Source organism: Cervus canadensis, chromosome 6 (assembly GCF_019320065.1).
Source record: "Cervus canadensis isolate Bull #8, Minnesota chromosome 6, ASM1932006v1, whole genome shotgun sequence".
NCBI classification, from domain to species: Eukaryota; Metazoa; Chordata; class Mammalia; order Artiodactyla; family Cervidae; genus Cervus; species Cervus canadensis.
Genome location: NC_057391.1, coordinates 64477639 through 64495719, shown reverse-complemented (window position 1 = coordinate 64495719; position 18081 = coordinate 64477639). Strand labels below are relative to the sequence as shown.

Here is an 18081-nt window from a genome sequence, read left to right as displayed (position 1 = left end):
CCCAGTGTCTTTCAAGAACATTCTGGTAATGTCGGAGGCCTGGATTTGTTGCCTGCTCGTCCCCCCGTGCAGCAGCGGCCTGTTTTCCTCCCCCTGTTGTGTGTTTTTATTATTTTCCCTCTGGCTTAGATGTGTCAATCATTCTCTCCCTGCCATTGGTTGGAGAGTTTGCGTCAAAAAGTTGCCAGAGAGGCGCTTTCTCAGCAAATCTCCCTGAGAGCGGAACCGACCTCAGCTCCAACTCAGCCTCCACTGTTATTAAAAATAAAAATCGCTAGAGAAGCCCTCCTCAAGTCTACTTTGTATGTATCGCAGAGGGGCCCACGCGCGTCTCGAACTTGAGCGACTTTCCTCGTTTTCTTTTCTTTAGAAAAATATTTTTCGTTGTTTGACTTTTTAATGGAACGATGAAGATTACAAGATATCTAACTCAATACTCTTGATTTCTTTTAGGATAGCTGGCTATTTGGAATTTTGAAGGATAATTTGATTTTTTTCCCTCTAACCCCCCATGTGGCTGTGAGGTAAGTGTCTGTCTTGTCTGTTTGTCTATATCCATATCTGTGTGTCCCTCTGTCTACCACCACCCCAGTACCTCTAACAGACCTACTGATGCACCTTTGAGAACGTGGAGTTTTCTAAAGCCTGGTTTATTTTCTTCCCTTTGCAAAATTCTGAGGTGCAGTAACGATCACTGAGGAAAATTTATGATCTGGGGATAAGGACGAGAGTGGGAGGTAGGGAGGGAGCGCGCTCCTGCGGTCGGTGCTTTAGCAGAACATCGTGGAAACCCTGCGAATCCGATGTGGGGTGTTTTGGAGGGGTGTTGTTTGTGGTTTTATGTCAACGCCCATTCTGGGCTTCTCCCTGCGATCTTTGCGTTTTGGCCATCAGATGTGTTTGGGGTCATTTGGATTGATCACAAGGACGTTTTAAGAGTCCGAGACAAAAAGACGCAGATGTAGCTAGATGAATGGATGGATGGATGGACGGATGGTGGTGATGATGATAATTTGGGCGCCTCCCAGGGCCCGCGTGCCCAAAGCCCGGCTCGCCCGCGGGTCGGCGAGAATCGGTGGGCGCCCTTCGAGCCCCTGCCTGTCCCATATGAACGTGAGAGGAAACCCGAGAGGATAACCGAGCAGGCAGGGAGCGCCGGCATCTTGTCCGCCCCGTGCTCGCCGCTCACTCTTTTCGGCCCCTCTCCCCCAGCCAAGAGAAGCTCACTAAGGTTCTCAGCCTCTTCCAGAGGGCCTCCAAATCGCCTTTTTCTTTTTGATCACCATTTTCCCCACCTCTGGGGAGGAAAAAAAACACCTGGCATTGCCATAATCCCCCGTGGCTGTTGTGTGTTGTGGTCCTAGACCCAGCTAGTGCGCCAGAGTCGTTTTACAACGTGACTGCGGGGGCCGGTTCCGGGCCCGCCCGGCGCAGCCTTCCTCGCGCACCTGGGGCGGGCAGAAGTGGCGGCTAGTGGCCCCTGCTCCGCCAGAGGCCGAGCAGAGCCGAGGACTGCGGTCCTTCCCGTGGGAAGGCCGGGCCTGCTGCACGCTCCTCTCCCAGGCTCAGGGACCCCTGGCCGTCGCCGGCCGGGTCGCGCTGGGACAAGCGGGCCGCAGAGGCCCAGCCTCCAATCTCGGTCTGCCCGGGGACAACCAACAGAAGGCCTCAGCCAGCACCCAGCCTCGGCGACGAGTCGCGCCGCAAATTCCTTAGAAGACTTCGTGTTGAGGCGTTCAAGTGACTCTTGAGATCATAGTCTGGTTTCAGGATACAATTTTTGAAACACAAGCCCCCTTCAGAATTCCGCCCAGTCGGCTTTTCCCTCCTTTGCAGACCGAAGTGGGGCGTGGGGACCGAAGGCCGAGCTGCGTTGCCCCTGAAGTGGTGGATTGTTTGGGGAGGTACGGGGAGGTCACTCCTGGAAATTCTCCCTTCATCCCAGAGCTTCGGGGCCAGGGTTTCTCCTGCCTGCCTCGGGACTCTTCCCGTCTCCAAAGTTATTAGCGAAAGAGAGGAGGTGAAGAGGAAACTCCTCCCCCGCCAAAGGCAGGTAGACACCCAGACCTCCGCTCTCAGAGCTCACATCAGGGCTTTCTCCTTGCCATAATTAATAGTCAAGGCCAACCCTTTGGGCACGTTTCTTCCTCCCTCCCTCGCGGGTGGCAGCGTCGTTCGATTCCCTGAGGCCAGAAACTTTCACTCCAGTTCGCCGGAGGGAGGCCCGCGCCGGCTGTTTTCCGCGCGGCCCGCAAATCCCCTTTTCTTTCTCTCTCCTCTTCCTCTTGGTCGTCTTCCGAGCCGCAGGCCGGTCGCCAGTCCGCGTAGTTTTGTTTCCTTTCCATCATGCAGAAAATTAATCAGCCCGGACGAGAAGCAGAGCTGAGCCCGGCGGCCTGTAATTAAGGGACGTGTGCCCTTCGGATTATCTCGTTAGTTTATCAAGAAAACATTTATTATAATTAATTCTCGGACGAGGTAATTATTATTGAGCGAGGACACAGCAACTGGTAGATGGGCTCCTTGGAAGATGGGAAAAAAAAAAAAAAAAAAGAAGAGGGGGGAGGTGGGAGGGGGAGCGACAGATTGCACGAATTGACCGTTAGATATAAGGCGGTGCGGCCCGGGGCGGGCAGTGGGGCGGGAGGACCTCGGGCGCCGAGGCTGCGGGGCTGCGGGGCAGGGACGCCGCCGGACCGAGTCACTCGCGCCCGGCGGTGTGGGCGCCGAGCGGCTGCGGGGACTCGCCGCGCGGCCGCCGCCCGCTCCTTCTATAGGTAGGAGTTCTCCAGGGGCCACCTCCTGAGCAGTTGTTTTGAGGTTTGTATTTTTGAAAAGGGATTTCTTTTTCCCCTTCCGGCCTCTGCTTAGAGAGGAAGGGAGAAAGGCTTCCTGGCAGGGCTTTGAAAGTTAGATGGAAGGGTCCGAGGCCTCGTCTTTGGAGAGCGCGTACCTAGGCTGGCTGTCGAGAACACGTCGTAGCTTTTGGTTTGTTCCTTTTTCTTTTAAAGATGTATCCCATAGTAAAGTCTTTTGCCAAGAATCTTGGTCGTTTCTCGATGGCAGATTAAAGGAGCTCCGAGAAGGATCTCTGTCCTGGTGCTTTCTGTTTGTAACTGCTTTTTATGCTGGAATGTGCTACTTTCATGTATGATGTGTCAGGCATTTTTAATTGGATGAGAGCTCTACATGGAGAACTCTTCCATATTCCTCATGTGCAGATCCGATATAATTTTAGTTGTTTCCATCTACAGGACTTTCCAACATAGTAAGATTGCATTAAGCAAGACAGAACTCCAGCTGAGAGGCTATTAAAACCAATACCTGACTGTATTTTAAAGCAATAATATTTTGATGTCTTGAGAAGAAAACGTCTTTTTTTTTTTTTTTGGTAGGAGCAGCTAAATTAGTTTTACTGGTGAGATAACACTAACTCCTACAAGGGCATTTATAAAATTACATTAAGTTAGATCTAAAAGTCTAACACGACTGAGCGACTGAACTGAACTGAAAGATGGAAAAGCTTGAGTTTTGTGCTATGAACTTAAATCAGGAAGTTGCAGTAACCAAGTTCCATTTATGGAGTTTTGTGTCTTGATCTCTTAAGCAATGTAAATATGAAAGCCCAGAGTCCTTAAAACTCAGTAGAAACTCTAAAAGTAAGAGGAACTTCTAATCTTATATCCGCCATTTTGAAGCAATCTCATAATGTCAAAGTCGGAAAGTAGAGATCCATGCAGAAGTACCACCTTTTGGGAAAATAGAAGTCAAAATTGCAAACAGCCAGCCTATAAGCACTCATTTTTTAATCCCTCTGCTTGGGGCAGTGAGAAAAAACTCATCTGAATAAAGTAAATAACTTTTCTTTTTCTTCCTTTGCCCTCTCTGAGCTCTTTCTCTTATAGGATTTTGGGAAACTTAAAAGGTAGGGAGAAATTCTATTAGTTTCACAACTTTGATGTTTGTGTATGTACTTTCTGCAAAACTAGAATGCCAAAAAGAGTTAAGAGTTAACAGGAAACTCTGCTGTAGCTGCTCAAAGCCCAAATGTTGGAAAATTTGCCTCCTGTGGGATCAGCAGACTCCACACATCAAAATCAACATGGGAGCGGCTTGCACTACAAATGCGCACCCTTTCTACTTGCAAATGTGGGAGCCTGTCATTATCTGATTGGTGGGATTCTAACTTTACTTCAGAGTTTCTTGCAAACCCTGTGCCAAACTTGAAGACTTTCTTTGCACTACCTTTAAATATTTGATGGGTGTCGATTAAAAGTTAAATACTTGTTTGTTTAGCTTGAGTTCTTTAGACACATATAATCAAGGTTCTCCAAAACCCTAATAAATCTGTTACTTACCTCGAAATCTAATTACCCAGACTACTAATTAGGTGAAAATGATTACTGGAAATGACTTCAAATGTGGAATAATAGTGGTTGAGCAGTTTTCTCAAGTTTGCCGTTCAGCAAGTTGGTATTTTAGATGTTAAATGCACTGACATTTTAGGTTCGCAGCAGTTGAAAGTGGTAAAAAGCTAAGATAATTAAAATCTGCCTTGGAAAGGCAACAGTCTGGGGAGAGGTAGATTTCTTGAATTGTTTCTTTGTTTCTCACCAATGGCCTTTGTTATCAGCATTATTTATTTAGCCAAAGAGTTCTTTGTCTCTGCAAATGGCCCCAATCAAGTTTTGTTTGAGACAATTAGCTAGTGCCAGCCAAGGAGTCCTATGCAAATGTAGGGATAGGAATGCAATGTGAGCATTTGGAGGCGTGGGGTTTTGTTGGGGGGCGGGGGGAGGCAGATTGTAATTGCTTTCTTCGGGTCTTTTTTCTTTCTTTTTTTTTAAATTTTGGCTGGGGGGTGGGGAAGACAGGTTTATGTGGTCTCTCTCCATCTCCTCTAGTTCCAGGGCAGCTGGGGGTGGGGGCGGCGGGGGTGCTCTGCAAGTCCTTTATAAACCTCTGCCTTGGGTACCTCGGGCTTTTTTAAGTCAGTGGTGGAACGAGGAAGAGCTGCATCCTACGAAGCGGTAAACCAGCACCTCTGTTTGTTTGTTTACTTTGCCTTAGTTCCACCACTCCAAACCCACCCACCAAGGACTCTGAATCTGTCCAACCCGGGCGAAGCAAGACCTTCCGGCTGGGTCCCCCGGATTTGGGCCGAGTTTGCGCCTCCAAACAACCTTAGCATGATGTCTTATCTTAAGCAACCGCCTTATGCAGTCAATGGGCTGAGTCTGACCACTTCGGGCATGGACTTGCTGCACCCTTCGGTGGGCTACCCGGGTAAGTGAGCCCCGCGGCACTCTTGCCCTCTCCTTCCCCAGGACTGCTTCGCGGGGTTATAACACCCTTTCCCCCGGAGCACCGGGGTGGAGGGTCACGTCGTCCCCGCCCTAGCTCCGGGAGAGGTCTCCACTGGGTTTTTCTTCCAAGCAGCAGCTCAAAGCCACAGGGCATTTATTGGAGGAGAGGGCAGGGGCTGGGGAAAAGGGTGTAGCTGGATCTACAACGTTTTCAGAAAATCGTATCTTTTTATTTGGAGTGAATGGGGACACACATTGGACTGGGGCAAAGAAGGCTACTGCCCTTGTCATTTGGGCGAGACGCCCCTGCCCGTACCTCGAAGTCCAGTTCCTCGGAAGTGCCCTCTTGGCGAAGTCGAGGTCCTGATAAATTCTCCCCGCCAAACCTCCGGCATCTCCTCTGACCTCCAGGCCCTTCATCTCTAATCCCTCGAGGTGTGATTTATCCGGGGTGCGAGTGTTTTCCTTTCTGATCAGATCTGTTTTGTAAAGTGGTAGAAGGAGAAGTATGAAGTGAAATGTGCCCCCATTTTAAAGATGGAGGAACAAAGGCCCCATCAATTTGAGCTGCCGGTCCTAGAGGATCCTTTGACTTGGGAGAATGGAGTTTTTGTGTTGTGGTTTAGGGGTTGATTTTGGAGGGTTCTTGTTTTTTGTTTTTTATTTCATTTGTTTTGTTTGCTTTCGAAGGGACGCTCTGACTGGAGCGATCTCCGACGTCAGGGGCAGTGCGGTCTCCCCTGGAAGGGGCCGTGTTTGCCGGAGGAGCGGAGGACGGGGAGGGGTGGGGAGAACGTGGGTAGCGTCCGGGCCGAGCGGGTGCCGAGGACCCGGGGAGTGCCGAGGTGTGGGGGTGGGGAGAGTCGGACACCCACCGAGACCCCTGTGACTGAGAAACTGCTCCCCACCCTAAAGGGCCCTGGGCTTCTTGTCCCGTAGCCACCCCTCGGAAACAGCGGCGGGAGAGGACGACGTTCACCCGAGCGCAGCTAGATGTGCTGGAAGCACTGTTTGCCAAGACCCGATACCCAGACATCTTCATGCGGGAGGAGGTGGCGCTGAAAATCAACTTGCCTGAGTCCAGGGTACAGGTAGGGCAGATATAGACAGAACCGTCTTTCCTGACCGTGACACCCGCCCACCCCACCCCACCCCTAGTACTGTGTGTGTAGAGGACCCAGGAGAGTTCCAGGTCTCGGAGAGGACCAAAGGAAGGTTTGCAACTAACCGGCTCCATCTGAAGCCAGTGAACTTGTCTCTTAAGGTCCCCTCCTCCTACTCCTTTTTGTCCTTCCACCCCCACCCAATCCTATAACCAACGGTCTTCCAGCCTAGGCTGCAAGGTCAGACGGGTGATTTAGCTGTGATGATAAAGCCTAGTCCTAGAACCCTTGGATTCAAGAAGAGTCACATAGTATTTTAAAACTTCCCTTCCTCTATTGGAAATCCACCTCTCCCCCAACCCCAGTTCTCATCTACTTTTAGGGGTAAAAGAAGCTTAGCTCCTGGATAGTTCCAGTATTTTTACAATGAAGAAGTAGAGTAAATGGTCTGCTCAAGGTCACATGTCAGTTTGGTGGTAGAAGAATTACACAATAAGAGTGTTTTCTTTGACTTCTTATGGATTGAACAGAATTTGCTAGGTCTTAGCCATTCTGCAGATAAAATATCAACATGATATCCCTGTGATAACTACCTTCCCCCCTTTCTCCCCCTTAACTTGACCTTAAGGTGGAGAGGAAAATGAACTCCCTGAATGCAAGTCCCATGTAGATTTCTCTGGGAAGAATGTTGAGCACTTAAACCACATACACATTTGGGACTACCCTTCAGCTAGGAGACATCAGCATGAGCAACAGACCAAAAAGAAACTTTTTCAAAGTAGGATAGAAGAAGTTTTAGCACCTGTGAGGCTTGAACTAAAGTTTTCACTGAAAGAAAAGAAATGGCTCTGAATGCCTGGTGGTTTGTGCTCAGCATTATAGCATTATCATCACAGTTAAGACGCCAATATTGAGAGCTCACTCAAGAAGACAACTAAAAACTTCTGCCCAGAAAATGCCCATAGTTTCCCTGATAAACCCCACTTGCACACCAAACACAGCTCCTTCATTGCAGAACATGAAAAAGGCTGGTAAAGAGAATTTTGAAAATTATACACAGCGGTGACAAGCCAATGAACACAACACAGGAAACAATCTATGTGTCAAGTGGCACTACCCTGAAGGAAAAGCCTCAGTCTCAGACTTGAGACTAGAAGAGAAGTTTGGTTTTGAGTTCAAAACAGAGTACATACAATTCACTCCACTTACTATAAGGAAGGTTTTGGCAAATAGTGACTTTCAGACCTTCCTCAACAGGATCATTTCTCCTGAGAGCTTTCTTTTATGAATCTTTCTAGGAGAGACAAAAAGTAAAGTGATGGGACCAGCCGTCATATTAGCGGTTGCTACCTGGAAGATGGACCATAAAGTGTTTGAATTTAGGCTGTTCTTGTTGGCATGTAACACAAGAATTGTTTTACCTCATTTCTCCTATGTTCTCATCCAAAAGACACAAATACGTTCTATTCCATTGTGAGAGTGTTCCAAAATGCAGCTAGGTCTACATTTTTGTGTGTATTTGAAGGGAAATAAGAGATAGGAAAGTGATGGGGAAGAGTTTTCAGCTGTATGATTTGGGTGATTATCTTAAATGTTACTGTTCTGAGCTGGGAGTAAAGCAGGGTCAAGTGCTTTTAGATAGAGCCTCCCTGATTTTCTTATAATTCCAGGAGCATATCTGTCCACCTAGGACAGATTTATAATCTGGGAGCCACTCTTTTCCTTAAGCAATTACTGAAACCATGTTAAAGACGTTTCTTTCCCTTTCAAGGTATGGTTTAAGAATCGAAGAGCTAAGTGTCGCCAACAGCAGCAGCAACAGCAGAATGGAGGTCAAAACAAAGTGAGGCCTGCCAAAAAGAAGACATCTCCTGCCCGGGAAGTGAGTTCAGAGAGTGGAACAAGTGGCCAATTCACTCCCCCCTCTAGCACCTCAGTCCCAGCCATTTCCAGCAGCAGTGCTCCTGTGTCTATCTGGAGCCCAGCTTCCATCTCCCCACTGTCAGATCCCCTGTCCACCTCCTCTTCCTGCATGCAGAGGTCCTATCCCATGACCTATACTCAGGCTTCAGGTTATAGTCAAGGATATGCTGGCTCAACTTCCTACTTTGGGGGCATGGACTGTGGATCTTATTTGACCCCTATGCATCACCAGCTTCCTGGACCAGGGACCACACTCAGTCCCATGGGTACCAATGCAGTCACCAGCCATCTCAATCAGTCCCCAGCTTCTCTTTCCACCCAGGGATATGGAGCTTCAAGCTTGGGTTTTAACTCAACCACTGATTGCTTGGATTATAAGGACCAAACTGCCTCCTGGAAGCTTAACTTCAATGCTGACTGCTTGGATTATAAAGATCAGACATCTTCGTGGAAATTCCAGGTTTTGTGAAGACCTGTAGAACCTCTTTTTGTGGGTGATTTTTAAGTATACTGGGCTGGACATTCCAGTTTTAGCCAGGCATTGGTTAAAAGAGTTAGATGGTATGATGTTCAGACTCATCTTCTGATCAATGTCCTGGGAGGCATAGAAGGAAAATGAAAGGCCTTAGAGGGGCCTACCAACCAGCTACCTGAAATGGACAAACCAATCTACTTAATACTTAAGATCCTGTTATAGTTTTAGATCATTGGTTTTCCTGATTCACAAAGTGATCGAAAGCATTCTAGCCATGTGCAACCAAATACCACCAAAAATAAACAAGCAGAACTAAATTGTGAGGGGAAGGAGGGAAGGACATAGCTTTCTTAAGCAGAGGTGTTCCAATGTTTTAGCCAATCCTTGGTTGAACTTAGGAATGGACAGTGTCTCAAGCTCACTCACGTTTCATGACCAACTGGTAGTTGGCACTGAAAAACTTTTCAGGGCTGTGTGAATTGTGCGACTGATTGTCCTAGATGCACTACTTTATTTAAAAAATAATGTTCATAAGGAGTCAATATGTAGTTTAAGAGACAATCAGTGTGTGTCTTATATAAATGGTACATCTGTGGTTTTTAATCTGTGCTAGACTTCAAAACTGTGATCTCCTGTTATTGTATGCAACCTTGAACTCCACCTCTGCAGGGGTTCTTCTGTGATTAAATAGGTTATAATTATAAGTAAATTCAGAGCAACTGAGTACTTATCTAAAAAGATTACCTTTGGCTGGAGGTGAGCTGCACTGAAAACTTTACAACAAAATGTCTCTGGACAAGGAGAGTAAGAGAAGAGAAAAGGACACTAATTCATCATGTAATTTACTGTTGGTAAACCTAGCAGTAAAGAGACATTGGTCAATTGCTCTGACCCTGATGAATTTATAAGCTGAGATCATCGTTGTTTATGCTTGCAGATGTTAACTGGAAAAGTTATATATGCATAAACCTTTCTTCCTGATTTGGCAGATATGTATAATTATATTAAAATGGTTCTAGCACAACATTGGGTCCCGCTTAATTTTATACCATTATTTGTGAATGAGAAGCCCACATTCAGCCACTCCTCTCTTGGATCAGAGAGGGAATTAACAAACATTGTTGTTTTTTTTTCAATTGGGGGGGTGCTAAATATGAATGACTAAGATATGAATGATTGGTATGTAAACTTTTTGTGACTTTCATTAATACTGCTCTGAAGTTGAATATAGAGAGCCAAACAATCAAAACCCCTCCTTCCTTTTCCCTCCCTGCCAGATACCCTAATGATTTCTTAGGCACCTTACTAGTATGTCTTAACATAGATCAATTTTTTAAGCAAGAAGTGACAAACTGTGGTACCTCAGAGAAAATGTGAATGACAAGAATCCCTTGTTTCTATTCTCTTATTTGATTAAGGGATTTTTTTTTTAAGTTCCAAAAAAAATCTGAGGTAAACATGAGAGGGAATGTAATCAGAATCTGAAAGCAATTCAGGCAGAAGTGATTTCTGAACAAAAGAGTTTCAGAAAAGTTTTAAAACGTATAATTTCAGTACTTGAACATAAGGCATTCTGGTCTTTTTTTTTTTTTTTTAAGAAAGTGCTAAGGGAGAAAAAAAAAAAGGTTCCTTCTGGTTATACCTGCATTTTGTAAACTAACCATGAGAAAAGACAAACGGGCCAATGATTATGGTGCTCCTCAGGTAAAAGCAATATTTAATTTCATTTTACACTCCTTATGCTCTTAAGCTTGACCAAAATGAAGTAACTCTTGATTGTAACTTTTTAAAATGAACATTAGCAGTTGCAACCATTTTGTTTTCTGGCTAATTTTCCCTGACTGTGCATGCTCTCTTGAGCCCTATATAATCTTGTCTAATAATTGTTTTTGTTTTGCTGCTAAAGGAAATGGAATAGTTTACAGTCAACAAGTGAGGCACAACTTAATGGCAAGATTTTCCAGTTCTTATTGATAATATTCACCCTACCATAGTTTACACTGGAGTGAGATTGGGGTGGGGAGAAGACACCAGCATGAATCTTTCCTTTAAAGTCCAGATTCTGGATCTTATTCTCCCAGATTTTCTCATGCAGCAGTAAAGCAGACCCAAAATCACTTCTCACACTGCCTTAGGTTTCCAGAATGCCCCACAAGGGACAGAAAAGAGCACCCTCTCTACAAAAACAATAACGACAGACAAACAGCGGAGTACTCGGCAAATAACTGCAGTTGGGTTTCTCTCCCGGTATTTTAAAAAAGGAGGCCATCAGAAAAAGGCGCTGAGCCCCCTCTGAAACTAATTTTTCCATCACCTTTGCACAACTCCGTTTAACAGACCACGGAGTTAAATCCGTTTGAATTGACGGTGAAGTAGAAATGAATTCCCCATGACCACAGGCAAGAGAGGGAGGGTCAGGGAGGCGGGAAGCTAGCGCGGGCTCCTTCGTCCAGAGTTCCGGTCACCGCGCCCAGCCAAGACCTGGCTTAATTTTATTAAGTTGGTACCGAAACGATGCCACCCTCCACAGGCGTCAGGGAGCTATTTCAACTGTCTAGCGACCAACAAAGACTTGAACGTTGATGTAATCTTCGTTTTGAGGAGTGCAGGTGAGGGTGGGCTAGTTTGCTTTACAAAGATCTGTTGTCCCAAACCTTTATCTTTCCCGCAAAGATTCTGGGCCCTTTGTATTTCACCTTGGGAGTGTTTCGCCCCTTCAAAGATAAGAAGAGAAATCCAATCAAGTCAATTAAGTTCCGGCTTTCGAAACGTCGGAGTTTGAGATAATGGTCAGTTTCCTCCACCTCCCCTCCCCTCTCTTCCCTCTAATCTCCCCTCTCCTGCGGCTCTGCCCACCCTCAGCCCGGGACTCCGAGGACTTGGCGCCAAGGTGCGGGCGAGGCGGCACTAGACCTAGTCCACGGCGAGTTCTCAGGGCTGCGGTTTCTAAGTCTCGATGGCCCGATCGGAGTTAGCCGGGTAGAGCACTCCCATCTCTGTCCCCGGGGCCCGTGGTCCAAGTGGCTCTCCAGGCTGGCGCCGCCCTCTGGGCCCCGCTCGGCCCTGCAGGCCGGGCTGGGGCGGCCTTTGGGGCGCTTATCCTCCGGCTTCCCCTCTTTCTGGGCTGGCTCTGGCTCTGGTCGCAACCTCGGCCGAGCCGCAGCCCACCGCACGACCCGGCCCTCAGGCCTCCCTCGCGGCTCCGGGCGCTGTGGGCTGCGGGGAGACTCGTGCGCCGCCGGCGCCGGGAGGAGCGCGGCCTGCTTGAGACCTGAGGGCAGGCTTCGGGGTCAGCCGTGGGCCTGGGCGCACCTGGCCCGTGACTTCACGGCCTGGCTGAGTTCGGGGGGCCGGACGGACTTCGGGGGTGCGTGTGTGTGGCCAGGCCAGGAGACGAACGCCCGCAGCTAGAAGGAACGGAAGCCAAGGCCGAAGGAGAAGAGGGCGATCTGGGCCTGCGGGGCCCGGGAGAGGGGGCCAGCTAGGAAAAGACGGCACGGCGGGGGCCCTCGGCCTCTTGCTGTCCTCGCCCCCTCCCTGGGAGGAAGCACCGCAGACGGCTGGGTCTCCCACTGCCGGTGAAGGGCGAGGCCGCCGCCGCCTCCACAGCGGGGACTCCCGCCGGTCCTTGGGCCTCCGGTGTCCTGCGCAGACGTGGCGCCTAGGTGGGGTCCAGCTGAGCCTGCCTGGGGCCCCAGGGATCCTCCAGGAAAGTCTGGGGCTTGGGTGAGTTCTGCCCTGCCTGGGGCTCCTCGGCTCTGAGCTGAGCTTTTTAAGGGGGAGCCTGCGGGACTCGCGGTTACCCTTGGCGCAACTCTTTTCTCCGACGTTTTTAGATTTTGTCTTTAAACCAGATACCCTGACTTCCTTTTTAGACCCGGCGCAGCACTCAACTGCCCTTAAGGCCGGAGGCCAGTTCTGGGAGAAGAAAGCCTTGCCTCTGGCGTCCCGGACAGCTCCGGGTGGCCCGTTCCGGTTACCTGCAGCGCAGGGCTGCAGTGCGGCTCCCGCCTCCACTTAACCAGAAGCGGGCGCTCGGGCGACCGGCCCCGGCGGCGCGCACCGCAGGTTTGAACCCGCATCTAACTAACACCCGCTTGAAAACCTCACTGTTGTTACCCGGACAAAGCTGTAACCCAAAACCAGGCGTTCCAGTGTGAGGTGGTGGTTTATCGCATACAGAGGCGTGTTTTAATCATGCAAAGGAGAAACACAAAGGAATCGGGCCGGAGACAGGCGCATCCCACACAAATGGAAGCTGAAGTCTTAGAAAATAACCAAAATGCGGAGATGCAGGGTCAGGTGCAGCCCTGACCCCGGCTTGCTTCACGCCTTCCTCCAAAACCCTTACACAGAACAGCTGTCTGGTACCACAAAGGGTCCACGCCCCCCGTCACGCATCTGCATGCCCAGATCTGCGACCAGAGTCTTGAACACTTCTTTTTCCTCTCTTCAACGGCCAGAACCCTGTCAGCGCAGCGTGCCCTGATAAAACCTGATCCCTCCAGTCGCCCCATTTGCGCCCCTAGGTTAGCATGATACAAAAGATGGGGAGCCCCTGGGACGTTCCCCTGGGATGGAGAGAGCAAAACCCCAAACAAAACCCACCCCGATGTTTTTCCGTATTAGGCTCTGAAACGGCACAGATTATGGGATTTGTCTCGGACAGAATTAACACTACATGTGAAACCATAGTGCTCCTGGTGCATTGAGACACATTGTATACCATTGCTTGAAGCATCTCTTCTAAACTGCCTGTTAATAGCAACACGAGGCCTTAAAATAATAAGTGGGTTTTCGGTTTTAACCTGATTAAAATGAAATTTCAACACTGTAAAGGGCAGTTTTTCTGGTGGAAGCAGTTCGAAAGAAACGGAACCCATCACAGGGCTAGAGGAAGCTTTTGTATGGGGAAATGGCTGGAGAGGAGAAGGAAGCAGGCATGCATTTAAAAGGCCTTCCCCTATTCAGTGGTCCCCACAAGCCAGGGAGGTGCCCCCAGTTCTAAAGAGAATTAGCCAGACTTCCTCTCTTGCAAGCACTGTGCTTTATATTTAAAAACCAACCCGCTGTTGACTGCAAACAAACAATAAGCAAATTCAAATAAAGGAGCCCTACCAAGTCCAACCCATTTGGTCAAAATAACCGCAGGTGCCGGAGAGGCCAGGCTATCACTAGGGGGAGGGTCAGCTTCGAATTTTGTTTTTCTCCTAGAGGGAAAGTCGAACTGCATGATGTCTGTGACTCACTTTTATTCCTTAATCTTCCCCATCCTTTACCTTCAATTCTCAGTGGAAGGAAAACAACAAAGGGGGAAAAAAGAATGCCATAGCAAATATAATATTAAGAGGCCAAAGTTTGAATTCACCTCTGTTTCAGTACCACAAGGGGGGAAAAAGCTATCCCAGAATCAAATGGGATCCTCTGTCCACCTCTCCAGTGTCCTAGACTTAATTTGCCTACTTAGGAGTGGGAATGTGGCATTTTGGATAAAAGTAGGCTTGTTAGCCTACTTGACATTACTGGAAAACCTTTCCGGCAGAAGACTTGAAAAATAAGATGAGAGTGTATAGCCTTTTTGTTTTTCCCCTTTGAACTGCCCATGATGGGACCAGCAAATCCCACAGAAGCAGTAGACTTTGCACCCTGCGGGTCTGTTCACCCTCCAACCCTGGTCCCCGAGTTAAAGGCCAGAAAATGTCCCATAGAGACAGAGATTGGGTGGAGTGAAGTCTCCCCCTTAGGCCCTGCCTCCAGTCTCTCAACTGGAATCTCCAGAGGCCTCAAGCTACTCTGAAAATCACTCATAGCAGCCTCCAGTTGTTAAAATCTGTTCCTAGAGCCAATAGTCACATTTTAGGCTCCTGGGCCATTAATAAAAATCGCCTTAACATTCAAATGGCTCTAAAATGCGTTGATAGCGGATTACTGGGCCTAATGGACGTCGTGTGTGATAACATGGCCCCTGAGCAGCGAGGTTCTGGAGTGGATGTCCGACCACAGCTACCTGATTATCAGCTTACAGCCAAACCTCTTCTTAGCTGCGATGCTCTTAAGAAGCGTTCTTCCGCAGAGCGGAGAGAGTCTTCTGTGTTCTTCATTTACTGTATTTAACTACCGCATAGTGCTCTGGAAACTAGAGGGGAAAACTTGCCTGGAGGCGTTAGGTCACCCTCAAGAAGTTAAGAGGGGCGGGTCGCCGGCCATTGCCCCTCCCATCCCGGCTTTTAAGGGAGCGAAGCCAGAAAAGCGGCGGCCGGGGCACATCGAGGGCCTTGCCTGAGATGTGGCTTTGCCCTAAATCTGGGGCTTCCTCCGCGGGACTCTTCGCGCCGCCTCAGAGCAGAGCCTGTGAAGAGGCTGCCTGGCTAGCTCCGACAAGGCCTGCGGCGTCCCGAACACTCGCGGAGCTCCCCTCTTCTCCTTCAGCCCGCGGGAAAGCCTTCCGGCCAGGACGCGAGCAGCCGACGGCGCTAAGGACGCCCTGGCAGCGGCCGCGGCGCCAGGGAGGGAGGGGGTTCTCTGGTTTCAACGAAAAAATGTGGCAAGTGCACCGCGTTCCCACTCTCCAGCCCCACCTTTCACCCCGCAAACTAGGCGGAAGACCCAAAAAAAGCAGGGCCTTGAGGGGCTGCAAAGTACACCCGGGCATCGCCCCTGGGGCCTCCCCTGCCCGCGCCCCGTCCTCAGGCTAAGGTCATTTGGCGAGGCCGAGAGAGTACCAGGGGACGCCAGGAGTTACTAGAGTGGCTGAGAGGAAGCCTACGGATCAGCTGCCTGGGACATCAAGATCACAACCCCCCGCCCCCCGCAACCCATGCAGCCGACGGGCACCAGCCCCGGAAGTGGGCCTCGAACCCACAGCGCCGCAGCCGTGCTCCAGGTCACACGTGGTGCCGCGCCGCCGGGTCCCCTGCGGAGCGGTAGACTGTGGGTCACACCCACCTGGCAGAGTCGAGGCTTGGTCCACAGGGCATTGTGCCTCCTCGCTGAAGCGGGGAAGACCCAGGAGCCCGCGATCCGTGTGCTCTTCCTTCTCCAACCGCATCCATGGTCCTTACGAGGATCTGATGGGGGTGTGATGTAAGGGCGTCGGGAGATTCCCCTCAGTCAAGGGCGCATCGCACACAAATGGCAGCTGAAGTCTCTGCGCCCACGTGGCCGTTGACCCATCAAAATCATTGCCCCGCCCCTCGCCGTCCTTACGTCGTGGGCGCTCTTCTCGCCTCGTGCCTTGACCGCAGCCCCACGCTGGGCGGGCTCCGAAGTCCAAGCTTCCTCTCTCAAGCTTCTTGTGGTGAAAGATGCAAGAACTGAAACAGGCTTGTCCTTAGAGCTCGCGGCCTGGCATAACCCCTGTCTACCGCACCGGGCCTGAGCTAGGAGCCGGAACTGAGTGTGCAGGGCCGCGAGGTATAGCCGGCACCATCCCGGGGTCCCCAAGGAAGTGCACCCACCCGGGCCCCGAGAGCTTGGGCAGCCGGCTGGCAGGGGCTTCTGGTTCCAACTTGCGGCCTTGGCAGCTGGTGAGTGGAGTGGCGAGTTTGTGCTAGGGCGCTAGGGTACGTTTTGACGAATGACTGACAAAATCGTCTAAAACGAATTTTGAGATAGTTGTGAAGACTAAGGATGCACATGTAAAGGACTCCCCCGAGTCCTTCTTGGCCACTAATCTAAAAAAATTTTATAACTTTGAGTTATGTTTGGTTAGGAATTTCAGCCATTTTTACTGCTGTGGAAGTGGTATTTTTTTTTTTTAATGGTAGGCAGATATTTGGGGCACTTATATATATTTATATGTGTAATATAGAAATTACACATATATACATGTGTATTACATATATGTCTAAAGTGAAATTAGGTTATTTTGGAAATAATCACATTTTAGAATTTAAATTAATCCAAGTCTCTAATTGAAATTTATTTTTCAGTAGATCTTGCTGATTAGGTGGATTCTATTTTTAATTTGGAAGAAGGAAACGGCAACCCACTCCAGTATTCTTACCTGGAAAATCCCATGGACAGAGGAGCTTGGCCAGCTACAGTTCATGGGGTTGCAAGAGTCAGACAGGACCTAGCGACTAAACAACAGTTTTTTAGTCTGAGTTGGCCACTTCAAGATTTAGAAGGCTAACAAAGACTCAATCTGTTTGATAATTAACTTTTAGCAAAATCATGGCCTTGTTTGGTCTTAAAATTGGACATACTCTAAGGCTAATTTTGAGATTGAGAAGACATGGAAAACTTGATACAAACATGTATTCACCATTTTCAAGGACAAATAATTGGCCTGATTAAACCAATAATCTCGATTTCTGCCCATTTTAAGAGAGCACATTGCTTTCTTTCTCTCTCTCTTTTTTTTTTTTTTTGCTTTTCTTCATATTTATTGATAAAGATGAGAAGTAAGTTCTCTTACTCGAAGTTGTCTGAGATGATATCTTTTTCAGAAATTCTTTTTAAAAAAAATATTTATTTATTTGGCTGGACCAGGTCTTAGTTGCAGCATGTAGGATGTAATTCCCTGACCAGGGATTGAATCTGGACCCCCTGCATTGGGAGCACAGAGTCTCAGCCACTGGACCACCAGGAAAGTCCCTTCAGAAATTCTTACCCCTGTGTTTCAGGTATCTTTTTGGGGATGGTTGTTTGTGAATAGATTTTAGAGGATAAGTAAATTAACTCAATTGTACAAAAATTTCTTTGGTTTGTGTGTTAACTTTTTTTTTTTTTAATTCCTGGGCAGAAGATCTATAGCTTTCACCAGATTCACAGAAGGGTTTGTTGTTGTTTAGTTGCTAAGTCGTGTTTCCAACTCTTTTGTGAGCCAGTGGACTGTAGCCCATCAGGCTTTTCTATCCTTGGGATTTCCCAGGCAAGGATTCTGGAGTGGGTTGACTTCCTCCAACCTGTGAATGGAAACTGTGTCTCTTGCTTAACAGGTGGACTCTTTACCACTGAGTCAACTGGGAAACCCAGAAGGGTTTGTAAAAACTCCAAATTAAGAGCCATTGGTTTTTATAGGTTGTGAATGAAGGGTAAACTTGGTAACAAAAAAGGTGACAGTCTTGTAAAATTTGAGTCTACCCTTAACTTTTAGAAACCTTTAATTTTCTTTAAACAAAATAATCTTAAAAGTCCCTTTTATTTCTAAATTCTACCTAGTAAGGCCCAGTTTGAATTATTGTTCATGTGTCTGTTTATGTATAACACATTAAATTAATGAATGAAGTAGAGAAGGTTTATTCTAATAGTATTTTGCATGAAATGTCAA

At 48.4% G+C, this 18081-nt stretch overlaps 1 protein-coding gene across 4 annotated transcripts; it reads left to right on the top strand.

Moving 5' to 3' along the window:
- The first annotated feature begins 202 nt into the window (after positions 1-202).
- On the top strand, positions 203-9831 carry OTX2 (orthodenticle homeobox 2). 4 transcript variants are annotated; one of them, XM_043472949.1, is made up of 5 exons: positions 203-302; positions 454-524; positions 5071-5286; positions 6246-6397; positions 8181-9831. In XM_043472949.1, exons 3-5 carry the CDS (start codon positions 5190-5192, stop codon positions 8799-8801), a joined length of 870 nt encoding a protein of 289 aa, XP_043328884.1. In that variant the 5' UTR covers positions 203-302; positions 454-524; positions 5071-5189; the 3' UTR covers positions 8802-9831. The 4 variants fall into 4 exon arrangements, with proteins under 4 accessions (XP_043328884.1, XP_043328881.1, XP_043328883.1 ...); XM_043472946.1 differs by having other exon boundaries at positions 6222-6397; XM_043472948.1 differs by lacking the exons at positions 203-302; positions 454-524 and having other exon boundaries at positions 4984-5286.
- Positions 9832-18081: the final 8250 nt, after the last annotated feature.

Coding starts and splice junctions, on each gene's coding strand:
- OTX2 (XM_043472946.1), top strand. CDS start 5,190: ATGATGTCTTATCTTAAGCAACCGCCTTATGCAGTCAATGGGCTGAGT. Junction 5,287..6,221: donor CCCTTCGGTGGGCTACCCGG/GTAAGTGAGCCC, acceptor CCCACCCTAAAG/GGCCCTGGGCTTCTTGTCCC. Junction 6,398..8,180: donor TGCCTGAGTCCAGGGTACAG/GTAGGGCAGATA, acceptor TTCCCTTTCAAG/GTATGGTTTAAGAATCGAAG.